Source organism: Emydura macquarii, unplaced genomic scaffold, assembly GCF_026122565.2.
Source record: "Emydura macquarii macquarii isolate MOO-44397 ecotype Brisbane River unplaced genomic scaffold, CSIRO-AGI_Emac_v2 contig_320, whole genome shotgun sequence".
Lineage (NCBI taxonomy): Eukaryota > Metazoa > Chordata > Testudines > Chelidae > Emydura > Emydura macquarii.
Window position 1 is genome coordinate 2,381,277 of NW_027130457.1, and position 15,203 is coordinate 2,396,479.

Genomic DNA, 15,203 nt, shown 5'->3' on the forward strand with positions numbered 1-15,203 from the left:
CTCCACAGCAGGAAGCCTGAAAACACTGAGAACCTGAGTTTAGCCAGAACAATCAGGAGCCCAGAAGAACTGGCACAAATTCCCAGAGTCCAGGGTTCTGGGGCTGCAGTGAAATTGACAAGAACGTCAATTTCATTCAGCAGCTCTCAGGTTCTGTACTGTTTCAAACACCAGGTGTCATGGGAAACAAAATGGGGGGGGGGGGGCAGTTTCCAGATCATGGGAAATTAAAAAAAAAAAAGGATTAATTCCAATGTGAAACAAAGACAAATTTTAAGAATGCAGAATTTCCCACAAACTGGAAATCCCACCTTTTGGCCAACTTTATTTCTGAGACTGGCTTGTGAGGAAGAGGTTAATGTCTCATTGAGCCACTCGTAAGAAATCATGGACACAGATAAATCCTCAATCTGATTATTTTTGGCCACTGTTTGGCCACATTATTTTGCTGTATTTATCTTAGTCTTTGCATTGTCAACCTTTACCTATTATCCTCTTTACCACAATAAAAAAAATCTCCACCATAATGGATTGGCCAGTCAGCGTTACCTAATGCAAGCAACAGAACTCTGCCACTGAATAGGAAACAAACAAAAAACTGAATAAGAAACAAACAAACCAAACAAAAAAACCTAATCCCGTCTCAATCTTCCCCATCAGAGATAGGCTTTGAAGGTCAAGAATTGTGGCTGTGTAGTATGAAGTAATGCAAAAGAAAATAATTCCAAAATTCAGGGACCTCCACTGAAGGATGCCTTTAGATAGACCCTGATCCTGCATGTTGCCCTTTGAATGACTTTGCTCAGGTGAAATTCCCATTGATTTAACCCTTCAGACTTCAGTGATTCAAGTGCTTTAAGATTCACAGGCTTAAAGTTATATACCTGCTTAGGTGCTTTAATGGAGGAGGCCATAAATAAAAGCAACATGATTTTCAGAGGTGCCAAAAACTTGCTGCTTCCTTAGTTGTCTGTTATAACGAGTGCACAAATGTGGTGTGATTAGTCAATGAGACACAATGTTTCAATTCAGGTATGAATATTTTATCTGGAATATTGTGCCAGTAAAAGGGTGCTAATATATTCCATGTTGAAGTTTAGTTTAGCATTGTTCCTGTAAAAAACAGCAATTAGGCTCTTCATCTGGGAGATTAGTAGTTATTGTATTGTTATATGTACAGTGAAATCCCTTGCAAACACCTTACCCTTTCATACTAATTACAGCTTCTTTTTACACTGAGGAACATATTTTTAAAGAACCATGCCATACGGCTTCTAAAATTGTTCATTGATTTAACCAGAAACCTTTTTAAAAAAAAAAATCAGGACAGTTAGTGGACATCCGTGGAATACCTGCATTCTTAAAATAAAGTGAATTCTCAACTGGTTTGCCGGATTCTGATCCTGGTCCTGATTTTCATAGGCGCTGAGCATTTACGACTTCCTTAGATATCTATCTGCTACAATGTGTGTGTTACGCTCACTATGGATATAGGCAATGGGACTACTCATGGGCTACACTTATGCCCATTCTTACGTGTTTTGCTGGAACAAGGCCCTAGTTGTTGTGAAGCTCAGCATGAAAACTGTTCAAAGTACAGGCTCAGACTCAATGGGACAACTTAAACTGCTTAAAGTTAGGCATATGCTTAAGTACTTTTCTAAATTGGGGCCTATGAAGGTGCAGGTTCATCTTTAGGACTGCAGTAACTATTTGACTAAAAATCACAATGAGCTACAGCAGTTACTCAATACCATCACTTAACCAAAACAATTATCTGCTTGCAAAGCCAGTTTGCTTTCCCTCCTCCACTTCCTGCATCACAGCATATTAACATCTCCGGACCACTGCTGTAGTTCAGCAATAAGCTGTAGCAAAAAACAGGAGTTCTATTTGTAAAGCTTGCTTCTATTTTTCATGACAAATTCTCCAAGGCAGAAACTCTCCTTCACTGCAGAAAGCTTCTTCTTTTAAATGGTGCAATTTCTACAGGAAAATAAAAAATGTCTTCCTGAACTCATCTTCATAAATATGTTTGGGTGAAAAGCTGTATTTGCTGGCAAAAATGACACAGGCCAGGTTTTACTCTTCAGTATTCCAAGTGAATTGACAGGGAGAGGGAGTTTTGTGCTTCTCTGGCACTAGATGGATTTTCCAAGTCAATGTTTTTCTTATGGAAGAGGTGTACATCTTAAATTTCAGAATGGAGTTGCTGACCATTTAACGTCAATATATGATCTGGCGTATAAGCTTAGTTATTACAATGATAATTCAATAAACAAGAAACAGATTATGTGACATTCTGCCAGTCAGAGGCTTCTACTGGCATTTAGCACCACGGTGTGGTTGGTACTGGAATAGCTCCAAGAAAAATGAAAGTAAGGAAGTTTAAAAGTGTGTGTGGAGGGGGAATGCCTTATGGCTTAAAAACAACATCTCAATCAATTAGCTTTTTAAAAGATTTATAAATATTAATAGTTAGACATAATTATTCATTTCTTTGCACATAAATGTATCTTTGTTGCATAGGTAATGACTATCATTATAGAGACATAAGGTGGGTGAGGTAATATCTTTTATTGTACCAATTTCTGTTGGTGAGAGACACAAGCTTTCAAATTTACATAGAGAGCTTCTTCAGGTCTGGGCAATGTACTGAGGGCAAGTCTACACTTAAAAATTAAATCAACCTACATTATGTCAGCATACAGCCACGGCAGTAATTGAATCAGTTTTACATGCCCACACTACAATTGCGATCCTTGTGTCAACGGTGCGTGTCCTCACCAGGAGTGCTTGCACCGATTTAACTGCCAGTGTGAGGTATTGTGGGACAGTTTCTGAAAAGCAGCAACAGTCAATGCAAGCCATGCAGTGGCTACATTGACTTTAGTGCTATGCCTCTCGTGAAGGTGGAGTTTTTAAGTCAGTGTAGTGGGCGAGTTACATCGGTGGAAGCTACATTTTAGTGTAGAGGCTTACAGCCTTACATTGACCTAACTCTGTAGTGTAAACCAGGCCTCAGAGTGTCACAAGGTGGACCAGCTTGTTTAGCATGAGTAGTTAACAAATAATTCAAGGTACCTTTCAAGGTAAAGTGGTCCATTAAACACCCTCCAATCATGGGGCGGGGGGCAAAGGGGGGGGGGGGGAGGAAAGAGAGGGGAAGCATTTGGAAGCGTGTTGTTGGTAGGTCATAGACTGTTGTAATAAGCATCATTCCAGTGTCTCTATTCAGTCCTTGCTTTTTAATGTCTAGCGAAGTTAAGCTACCATGCTCGTCTTTTGAAGATGTTGTGCAGGATGAGGATTGAGAGGTCAGATACAAGCAATCATTTTGTGAAAAATGTTTGCCCATGGGTGATAGGGTGTTTTTGTCTTTTCACACAATTTTCTGTGTGTGTTCATTCAAGAGTGTAGTGATTGTCTGGTTTCACCCACACAGTTGTTATCGGGGCATTTAGTGCACTGGATGAGGTACACCACATGTTGTAATAGGCATGTGTAGGACCCATGGAAAATGTCATGGATTTTGAAAGGTGTGTTATGGAGGAGTGTTGATCATCATAGCAGTGGAGATATGGCTTGCAGGTTTTGCATCACTTGTTCCAGCAGGGTCTAGTGCGGTTTTGACTGTCGGTCTGTCCTAGTCTTTAGGGAACTTGCTTCTAACAACTCTCCCCCACAGCTGCTTTCCCCACTTTGAGTACACTTCCCAGACCTAAAGAAGAGCACTGTGTAAGATGGCAAGTTTGTCTTTTTCACCAACAGAAGTTGGCCAAATCAAAAAATATTACCTCACCCACCTACCTCAGCCACCTTGTCTATCTAACATCCTGGGACCAAAATGGATACACCACCACTGCATATATCATTGTTTTAGATTTATATAGCATGTTTCATTCCAAAGTGCTTCACAAATCAGAGTAGAAACAAATATCAAGTACAATAAAAGAAAGAGCCAACTCTGGTGGGCGACAAGCCACTACTACACAGAATACTGCACCACATTGTGGGAGGAGAAAATATTTCTGCATGACGTTTAGACAAACCCCTAAACTGAAGGGGATCTTTAATCACCACACCAAGTAGTGAAATAGATCTGAAAGAAACAAGCATGGTAAACTGCATGGCACTATGTTTTATTTACTTCAGGAGGATGAATGTTGAGTCAGACCTATGGAATTTGCACCTGAGCTCCCTTGGTATCTAAGGCTTCCTCCAATAAGCCATAATATACTACTGAGTATATTAAACAAGCCCATATAAGAAAAAGGACACTTACAAAGTGATTATAAAATGATCACAGATACAGAACTACCGGGGAGCAATGCTGATGCCAAACCAGCCATTATTTCACTAGCACAGACAATATGGTCACAGGAAGGCCATTTTCTGGAATACACTACTTCCCTGCACTTCAAAAGCCTTGCTCCCTTTCTAAAAACTCCCACTGTAATAAAAAAGCACAAGATTCATTTGCCAATAAGCTATGCTTCCTGTTCATGACAGGACACTTATACATGCCCCAGGATATATTACAAGAAGGCTAACACCTGTAAACTAATATGACCCTAGGGGATCATAAGGATTTTGTAGACACTGATACTGAGTACAGGGAAGACAGCCGGTCGTAAGAGAGGATGGTGCATGTGTGTGAGGAGACTTCACATTTTAACAAGTAGGAGAAGACATACCAAGCCCTTTGACAAATAATGCTATCAGAAAGATGATGGCGGCCATCAAAAATACAAAGCTAATGAAGTGTCAAAAGCAGGAATAGGAGCTCTTGAGTCCCTGCAGACCAGATCAGCCATTTTTTTGTATGTGTGGTTTTGGGTTTTTTTGTTTGTTTGTTTTTTGTAGCAGTAGAAGATTTGAAATACTTACTGCTGGAGTTTGTGAGGGCTAGTAACATGTTGGGAGCTCCTATAGAAGAGTGGGAAGCTTCTTTTGGTTAGGCATCTATCACTACCAGTTCACTTTAAACATTCCAGCGGTTACTGTACACCCTCTGTTTTTGCATTCAGTGTGCTAAGAATACAGTTCATCAGCCTTGTAATAACAAACTATGAGCAAAATTTATACAAACATTCCCTGTCCTTTAACAATGACGTGTCACATTGTCACAGGGTCTTACCATATAGGCATGGGAATGCAGCCATTTCCTTACTTGCTTTCACTGGGAAGTTGGATTAGCTCTGCAGTATAACTAGGCCATACCTTTCTGGAGTAATGATAGTCCAAATATATCAAAGTGCAAAATCAACCCCTCGCCCCAATCTTTACCCGGACCACCAGCTTTCCCCTGTGGGTCTGTGTCTACTTTCCACTTTAGTGAACTAAGTAAAGCAGAACTTCTGTCCAATTCCAGCTGGAAGTCCCAAAGAGGAAGCTGGTGTCTAGTCCAGATATATAACTGTTTCTGCTCAAGGCCACTTCTTTCACCTCCGTCTAATTTCCTTGACATTTTCTGAGGTCTTAACGAAAAGCTCAATAACCACAAATATGCAATGTAACCAGTAACCTCCCATCCCTTCTTTTCCTGGGGGTCGCCGAAAACTTCTTCTTCTCCAGGCTGCTTTATCCTAGCCATGTGGCTTCAGCTCCTTCTCAAGCTGCCACCCAAGACAAAGAAATCCTGCTGCTGCTGCTTCTCCCCCTGTTATGAGGGAACAGAGCTCATATATAACTCGTTCCTTCCCATCAATCCTGGAGGTAACTGCTTACATTTCCCAGCTGTCCCTTGGATTGGAGCGCCTAGCATATCACTTGTTCTACACTCTGATCTGGCACATAGGACAGTGTTGGAGCAAGCGCCTTTTCTTAACAGCCCAGTATGCGTTGTCACTTTTATCTTTAGTGTTACCATTTCAAATTCAGCCCAGGTCAGTACATATTGGGGGGCAAGGGGGGGAACAAAAATAAAAAACACATGGAAGCCTGTGTTAAATAAAGTTGCTGGTCTCAACCCATTTCTATTGGTCAGGGGTTGACATTACAAAAAAATGTCATCCCAATGAGCAATCATTGACTTTCTTGTTGGCAGTGTCAAAACACATTTTATACTCATTCACAGCTTGGCTTACCATCCCAACCCCAAAGGTGGTTCCTCCATGACAGAATAGTGAAATATGGATGCTGTAGTTTGGGGAAAACTCATCCTGCCCAGAGTCATGTTTTACTTGTTCTGTGGGTAAATACTGGAGGTCTGGGGCTGCCTGCCCGGCACTTTTTGTGAGCTCTTCTTTTTCTCATTGTGAGAATAGAAAATGAATACATGCAGTTATTTTCACACATCTGTCATGCTTATCATGATAACTTGTTAAGCCCCTTATAGCCTTACAGTGTGTTTTGCATTTTAGATTTTTTTTGGGGAAAAAATCTCTATTGCATTTTACTTGTTCCATTTACATTAAGGTGTCATTTATCAGTTTCCCTTCACTTCCATATGGGGTAGGGGAAGCAGTAGTATTTCAAAATACCTATGCTTTCAAACCAGAGATGTTGATGTGCTTTCCTATTCACATTAAATAAACCAGTTCATAAGTACCTTCTGTGAAGCTAAATAATGTGGTTTGTCATGATGTGTTATTTAATTTTAGTATTTGCAAATTGTCATTGCTATACACAACTCTGCATACACTGATAGTGCTTTAGTATGAGTCTATATACAGTAGCTTATAGCCAAAACAAAGAGAAGAAAGCCAGGGACTGCCAAGGAAGCCAAACTCCTCTATTATTAGACTGACAGTTAGGACATCATTACAAAATGCACCCCTAATATCTCTGCAGGACATGGTTGGGAAAAAAAAGAGCCACATTGGTGCTAGCAGAACTATTATTCCCTTGTGAAAAAAATCCTATGAAATGCAACAAAATGAAAAACTTGCTTTATGGCAGGTTTTTTGTAACTGTCCTTTTCAATTTAATAGAAGTCTATAGTACAGATAAGAATTTTCAATAGGTTTTCTTTAAAAAAAAACCTGTAGAAAGGAGTTCCTTCTATATTCAACTCTATAGGTTTTTCGCAGAACTTCCACAGACCCTTGCTGATTTTTTTTAATACAACCTCATTGGTTTTGTCCCTATTAAATTATTCCATGAGTTTTAAAGCATTTTAATCATGACCTTAGAAATGGAGCCCTGACTGGGGAAACTTTTAGGTAAAATTAGCTGGGCTTTAAGGAACTGAATATTCATCAAGTACAAATTCTGCTGTGCTTGGAGATCTTGAACACCAAAGTTACTAGTGTACTAGCACTAAGAACTTTACATGCATAATTGGGTTTAGTTACATAGGTCAGCCACCAGGTGGCAGCATAGATGTGAAATGTTTTTGGCTGCTAGAAATAGTTATATCACAGTTAACTGTTAGGGGTAGGGCATTATATAGCTTCTTTTGTGATATGAGAAGCATCCACCAAAAACAATACCAAGGAACTGCATTCCCAGATCTTGTAAAAGATGAAAAGTTTATAGAAGTCTAGGCTGAGAGCTAGGCTGCTCCAAGATATTCAACCGTCTAATTTTCTGACAGTCCCCCAATATATCAACTGGGTGCCATGATTTTAGTTGTATGATAAGACTTGCACTAATCATCTGCATGATTGAAGCATGCAAGCAATCTCATTTCCGTACAGCTAAAGGTTATAAAGCAAATATTTCCAGTGCCTGTTCTGGAGTTGAATGAAGTGTCTGGGAGCACTTTGGATGGGTAAGTATCTAGAAGGGGAGAAATGGGGACAGGGAACAACTAATGAGGCTTCAGAGCTTTCACACCAAATTACACTTGTCTCTTTCTTGTCTAAAATGAAATTTATGGGGGAAAAAAAACCCTAATCTTTGAGTAAGTTGATATCTACTGACATACTTCTGTCTATATGAATCCCCGCTGATGTTCATTTGGCAGACAGTCTTGTAAATGGAGCATTTCCATGATTAGAGAGTGGAAGATGTCACCATTTGGGCCATTTGTATTTTGTCTGAAATGTTGCACTCATTGCTAGTGTATTTATTAGTACTATACAATGTATTATTTTGAATCAGTTCAGTACAGTTTATTTTTCTGGGCAGTCCATATTACAGACTCAGTATGCCAGAGAGAGAAGGTGAAGCAGACATCCAGTCAAACAGGGCTATCTGCAACACAAGTAACTACTTTGAACCCCAATCTTATTCCTGCCTAGAGAGAGGTGAATTTTTTTGTCCAAAACTTTTGTTCAGTGAATAATGCAGATTCCGCATCACTGAGCCATTTTGCAAATTTATGTTGGTGTTGCTAACTCATTTGAGTAATAAAAAAAAAATACTGAGTCAAGACATTCACTTTGAAATTTTTCAAAACAAAGTGATTTGACTTTTTGATTCAAAATAATTTTTGGTTTGAAATTTCCTTCAGGCTTATTTTTAAAAAATTAAAAACATAAAAAAGCTCAAAATCAAAACTAAATGTTTCACTTGGGGTTGGGCGAAACATTTCATTCAACCTGGAATATGGGGTTGTTGGGGTGGCACTGAAGGGGAAGGCAACTTAGGGTATGACTACCCTGCGTATTAAAACCAATGGTAGTGAGTTTCAGACTCTCTTTCTACAGGCTCGGGCTTGCATGCAGCGCTAAAATGTCTGTTAGACATTCAGGCTCAGGCTGGAGCTTGGGGATGGAGAGGGTAGCCGTCAGTGCCTGAACCACAATGTCTACACAGCTCTTTTTAGCTCATAGTACAAGCCCGTGTCTGTAGACCCGGGCTCTGAGCCGTGTGGCTACAGGTTTTGAAACAGTGTAATCACGCCATAAGAGGCTATCTACCCATGCTGCTCATGTGGGGTCTCACAAATCTTAAGGCCGGGCCTAAAGTCAAACCTCTGAATATTTATGCTTTACATGCTTTACAATTGATCCAGGTCAGCCCAATTCTGCAGCTCTTAATCAGGTGAAATTCACACTAACTCCCAATGGCATTTTTTCTGAAAGAAGACAGCCCTGTTTGATATTATATTAGCAGCACACCGTAGTCAAAGTTTTCAAGCTTGACTATTTACATGACATATAGAGATTTAGATGCTTAACATTAAGTGCCAAGCTTTGAAAAAGTTTGACCATATTGTCTGTTAAAGATATAGAGCCTTTCACAAGGATTTAAAATCATTCTGCAAAGTGTTCAGCTGCTGTAAATCAGCATAACTCCCTTAACTTTAATGGAACAACTCTTATTTATGCCAGGCCAGCCTCTGGCCAATTATGGCCTTGTTGTGACAAGGGAATAAAATGGCAGAGTTTAAATCCATGCTAGAAATGAAAACTGTTTCGGAGACTATGTGGTGACCATTGTGACAGTGGAAATGAAAATAAGAAACGTTAACCTATTCTTGCCACAATCTTTCAGTTGTAACCTAGTGGTTCTTTTCAAATATCATATCCTTTTAAATTGAAAATTTCTAACTTGACTATTATAACTAAAAGCCACTAGATGCCAGTATCACCTAAACATTAGGAAAACACTGTTTCAGTAAAATGCTAGAAGCCTGAGAGCCAATCCAGTCAAACAATGTATTGATAGTAAAGCTCTTATACCTTTCTAACTAGATATGAGTGTACTAATGTGACAGAATATTAGTGTAATAATGCACAGAACATATATTACTAGTCACTTTACTAAAACCAACCACACTAGATTATTGTATATTAAAATAAATTCAAATCAATCTACTCCCATTTCAGTATGTGTCTCTGTCAAGCAACTACAGCTTGCTGTATCCAAACTGCCATGTTGTATTCAATCCACTATAGATTAGAGCTGTACCCAATTTACACAATTAAAATCTGTTTTTTGAATATATTTCCTTCTTAAATTCTTCAGGTTTGTTGTGTGTTCTTAGCTTTGCTTCCTAATAGAAAGAAGAATTCATATCTGGGTTCAGATTCCAAGCCATACTCTAAAGTCTAGTTTGGACCCATTTCCACACAGCAGGATTTTGGGTTGGACCCATTTCCAGCACAATTGTTCTTTCTGTAGCTCCTTGTGATGAGAGGAAAAATGGATCTTGAATTTAAAGTACTAGAATGGGATGCAGAAGATCCTGGTTCAATACCCAGCTCTACCACCATCTTCCTGGGTAAACTTGGGTTTGGTTGGGAGCCACCATAATACTATTAATAATAAATATTATAATCCAACTGTTTGAAGAGGGCTCTTTTGTGCGGTGAGTGAATGGGAATTAAACATGCCAATCTCTGATATATCAACACCCCAGGTTAAACTACACAGTCTGCAGAGAGCGTGTTGCAAAGCAATTTTGCCAGATCTGATGATGTTTTTTTCCTCTGTTCTTACCACAGCAATTAGACTTTGAAACAAAAAAGGCATATACCTTTAAAGTAGAAGCCTCCAATCTTCATCTTGATCATCGATTCCACTCTGTGGGTCCATTCAAAGATACTGCCACTGTAAAGATCAATGTGTTGGATGTGGATGAGCCTCCAATTTTCAGCAAGCCTATGTACACCATGGAGGTTTATGAGGATACTCCTGTTGGGACCATTATAGGTGCTGTAACTGCACAGGACCTAGATGTTGGCAGCAGTTCTGTTAGGTAAGGAAACCTTTTCCTTCTTGTGTATTTTTCATGAAGATCAAACTCAGAAAAGTTCAAAAAGAGAATTAGATAAATTAATGGAGGATAAACCCATCAGTGGCTATCAGCCAAGATGGTCAGGGAGGCAGCCCCATGCTCTGTGTTTCCGTAAATCTCTGACTGCCAGAAGCTGGGACTGGATGACAGATGGATCACTTGACATTTGCCCTGTTCCATTCATTCCCTCTGACGCATCTGGCACAAGCCACTATCAAAAGGCAGGATACTGGGCTAGATGGAACATTGGTCTGATCCAGTATGGTCATTCTTATGTTCTTATTCTCTAAACTCATGCTAACAAAGAGATTGGATGGATTAGGGGACTGGTAATAAGATATGAACCATTTCATGTCAAAGTCAAAATGCCAGGGAACTGTTGCTGAAAGTAATTATCAAAAAAGTAGAGGCTGTATAGGGTGGTTTACATGGAATGAGTTGATCTATATATAGTAGTTACTGAAGAATAGCAGTCCATAACACAAAAGCACCATATCAGTTGGCATTAACTGACACCCTTGACCTTAGCAGAGGTTCTAGGTACTGAATAGGTATGGAGACTTGTGTCATACCCAGAGAGCAAATGTGGAAAAGAGGGGTGGGGAAACTGGCACTGCTGTTGGACATACTATACTGATATGCATAAATGGAGGGCTATCAGTGCTGCATCTTTCCCAAGCAATAGTCTTTTTGTCACACTTTTTATTAAGGTTCCATTCATAAATAGTTTATAAAGGGTAATAAATGATTAATCAATTCTTATAGATTGTTAGTATCAAACAGGTAAGTAGGCTGCATATAACAATCCATTGTAACACCTTCTGATTATGTGCTCATAAGCATTTATTATACATGGTATTCAGATCTATAACATGCTGATAACAAATATGAATAATTTGTTAACCCTTTATGAAAAAAATGAAATCTTAATGTAAAGTGTGACAAGTCTCACTCTTTCTAAAACTACCTCAGTCTTCCAGAAGTGATAAACATAAAAAAAGTCTGATGCTAATGATAAATATACTTTATGTATACAGAATTAATGTCTTTGATTTAGAAAAGTCACTTTAATTATTGCATGAATTTAAATTCTCCTAGAATACCACATGTAGTTAATATGTTAAAAATAACTTAACCTAGTTGACCACAGCCTTTCTACTCTAGACTCCTGAATTCACATCTTGATGGAGATTACACTGAGCATGTGAAAATAAATGATTAATCTCGCAACTGTCCTTGATAAACATTGTCCAGCACATCTCCAAAACCACAACACAATCCAGCAGGATGCCAGTCTCGTCAAGAGGCTCCCAGGACTGGAATGTAAACACTGCTGTAGTTCAGGTTCTAAGACAGTTGACATAGCAACGGGGAGGACAATTTCATGCCCACAAGTAGCTCTTGTGCCTGTCCATCCTGCATTCCTTTCCACCACAAGATGAGGTAATTTCATATAGATTGGGGGACATATGTTACATTTCTCCCTCCTAACAATGGGCCAGGTTGTAAACCCCTTCCCCAGCAATGAGCTTACAAGACCAGTCCCATCAAAACCAGTGGTATCTTGAAAATTGGGCTCTCTCTTTGGGCCAGATAGAGAGCCCCTTACTCATGTTTCTGAGCAGTTTCTCATTCAAGTGGCCCCATGCTAATGGATTCTTCTGAATAAGTAACTGCTGTCTGGTGAGAGTAACTGGCTCACAATCTGGCCCTAAATGAGAGACCAGTTTTCATGCTTGAGTGCCTTAGGCCCTGATCCTGCAACTGGATCTGCCAGGAGGGAACCCCTCTTTCAGTCAGTAGGGTGTCTTGTGGGTGCACGAGCCTGTAGTATTTTTATAGTGAGCAGAGCAGTGTCGAGATAAACCCTTTATTATGTACAGAACCTACGTACAGAAATGAGGTGACAAACTTTCTGCAACTCTGTGTAGCTGCAGCCTGTGACTGACTGTCCTGGACTTCTTTCTTTCTGCCTCAGAAGGAAGTGTCCCCCAGGAAACTAGAGACTGCATGAAGAGTGTACAGGAAGCATGGCATCTCTTTGGTTCCCGGAAGACTTATTCCACATACATCTTCTCTTTTTTGGATCCTTTCTCAGCTTCCTGACTTAACTAGAACATTAAACCAAAACTACGACAAACACATTAATTGATTTAACAATCCTTCAGGACCATGCAGAGTTTATTCCAGTACTGGGGCCTAAAGTAGGTTAAGGTGCTCATTTCCAAATTAGCCCAGTCCAATCATCATTTGGATGTCTAAGTGACAGGCTGAGCATCTAAATGAGGGATTAGATACTCTGATTTAGGTTCCCAGATTTGAAAATTGGAAGTCAGCAGAAAAATTCCTATTGAGAAAAATGACTACCGGGTAGTGTACAGACAGTACAGCTCCTTCAATTTGACTCAAAGATAATTTCTTTCAGCCTACCCATCTTGATGCAAATACATACTTATCTCTTCTCCCCCTATAACGCCCCATACAAAGTGACTTTAGTTGGATTTAGATGCCTTATACCTATGAGGATCTGAGCCTTGGTGCCTGATCCAAAGCTCATTAAGTCAACAGAAAGACTCCTTTTTGCTTCATTTTTCTTTGGGTCATAGATCAATTCTGGAAATTGCCAGTAAAAGATTTCCCATATTTTGGGGGTGGAGGTAAGATGTTCATTGCTTACTATTTAACCTTTCTGTGTTCACATATTGGATAGTTCAAGTGAAAGAACATAGATGCAATTGTTACTTACTGACATATTACAGTTCAATACTCCCTAAGGTTTATATCCTCTAATTGAAGGTAAGAGTCAATAAAGAAAAGTTAGCAAAAGCGTAAATTAGTTACAAAGAGCTGCATGTGATTACAACTTTCAAATAGGTCCTACAGCAATTATGGTCTCTTAGCTATTTAAAATCTAGATTACCTCATGGGGTAAATAAGGGTCTGTCAATTTTATAATATGTAAAAGAAGGAGCTTAAGTAGTGTAACACTGCTTCCAAGTAAATAGGCCCTCTAAGTAACTAGACACACATGGCAAGAAATGTTCTCTGAGGTAATAGGCAATATAATGTGCTAGATGGCTTGGTTTCTTTACAAATTAATTCATGTTCCCTGAGATGCTTTCCTAGAGCAGGTTAGCCATTATGATACCTATTACAACAACAATCTGCAAAACAATGAAGACTACAATAAAAGAAAAAGCTGCACTGTATGCAGCAGAAGTTATAAGTCAAAGGAACAAAGCAGTCTAAAACAGCTCACATTAAAGGATGAAACACTAGTCACAGCAACTTAATCCACTTTATCAGGCAAAAATGATTAACTCTGTTTTAAATGTATGGAGGAGGGAAATAATAGCTAAATAATAGTGGAGGTTGATTTTTGTTATTTAGGAGAAGAAAAAGAAAAAAAAAACCCAACAACCACCTATGTTGCTGGAAATAATTGAAAATGCTATTTTTCTCCAGTAGATGGAATTAGGGCTGTTGAGGTTTCTGAGACGATCAGAGTTTACATAAGTATGTTTTGTGGGGATGGATGTTGACAGAAATATGGAAACGAAGAGGCTCAGAACACACATTCAGTGAAAGCGAAATAAAAAAACACAAAGAGAAGAAGGGGCCTTAGGTAGTCAGCACCTGTAAGGGTGACTCTATATGACACTGTTTTGGAACATTGCCCTAGTGCACCTGGTTTTCAAACTGTGTTAAATTTAGATTTTAGTACTCTTGGGAGAGCTGTTCTGTCCATTTCTATTTCCTTCATAGTTCAGTGAGAAATGCTTGGCATAAATGTTAAGCTGAAGTCCTGTATGCTGTGTGCCCATTAAAGATCCCAAAGCACTTCTCAAAGAACGGAAAGGAAATATTCTCATATGTTCTTCTCAGATTCCTCTAACCCTTGACAGTTACAAGCATCTGTGCTCAAATAAACACTGAGAATTTATGTCATTTATACATCAGAAAATGTTGTTGTCAATAAAAGCTCATTTCTTTTGGTGGAAGATAGCATCAGGCTTCTTTTTTTGTTTTTAAACCATGCTTACATCCGCACGTACTCTATACAGGTTGAGACCAATGTGACATTTTAGGGATGAAGTTAAGTAAAGAACAAGAATGCCAGTGTAAATACATGGGGGGAGGAGGAAAATGACAATTACATACAATGATATCTGAAGTATAGAGGTTTCTCTAGCACTGTGTGAGATTAAGCCGCATTTCCACTGGCACCATTGAAGATGTCAGATTTCCTAGGAGATGATGTATTTTACTGGATAAAGGATTTTTACCTTTGGTCCGAACTACAGATGTGACTCTAATTTAAATAAGTTTGATATTCTCCTCTGTGACACTGCCCTGCAGATCCTCCTTGCTTGACTCGTGTGCCCTGCCTCATGAGCCAGAGAACCATACAAAGCAAGAAAGCCATCGGTGCTGTGCTCAGATCCAGAATTCTGGAACTGGGGTACAATGCCCCCCCACACACACATACTTACATCCTTCAGTACTGTTCTTTTTGAGATCAATGCTATCTTGGGACCAATCCCTGTCTTCTATGTGGGATTCAACAGCA

The 15,203-nt window shown here is 39.3% G+C and overlaps 1 protein-coding gene across 1 annotated transcript in view; it reads left to right on the plus strand.

Moving 5' to 3' along the window:
• Positions 1 to 15,203, plus strand: part of CDH12 (cadherin 12) — a 701,357-nt gene that overhangs the window by 652,160 nt on the left and 33,994 nt on the right. Inside the window, exon 9 of the mRNA XM_067569738.1 lies at positions 10,341 to 10,594. Within this exon, the coding sequence (XP_067425839.1) occupies positions 10,341 to 10,594 (254 nt within the window). The remainder of the gene's footprint in view (positions 1 to 10,340; positions 10,595 to 15,203) is intronic.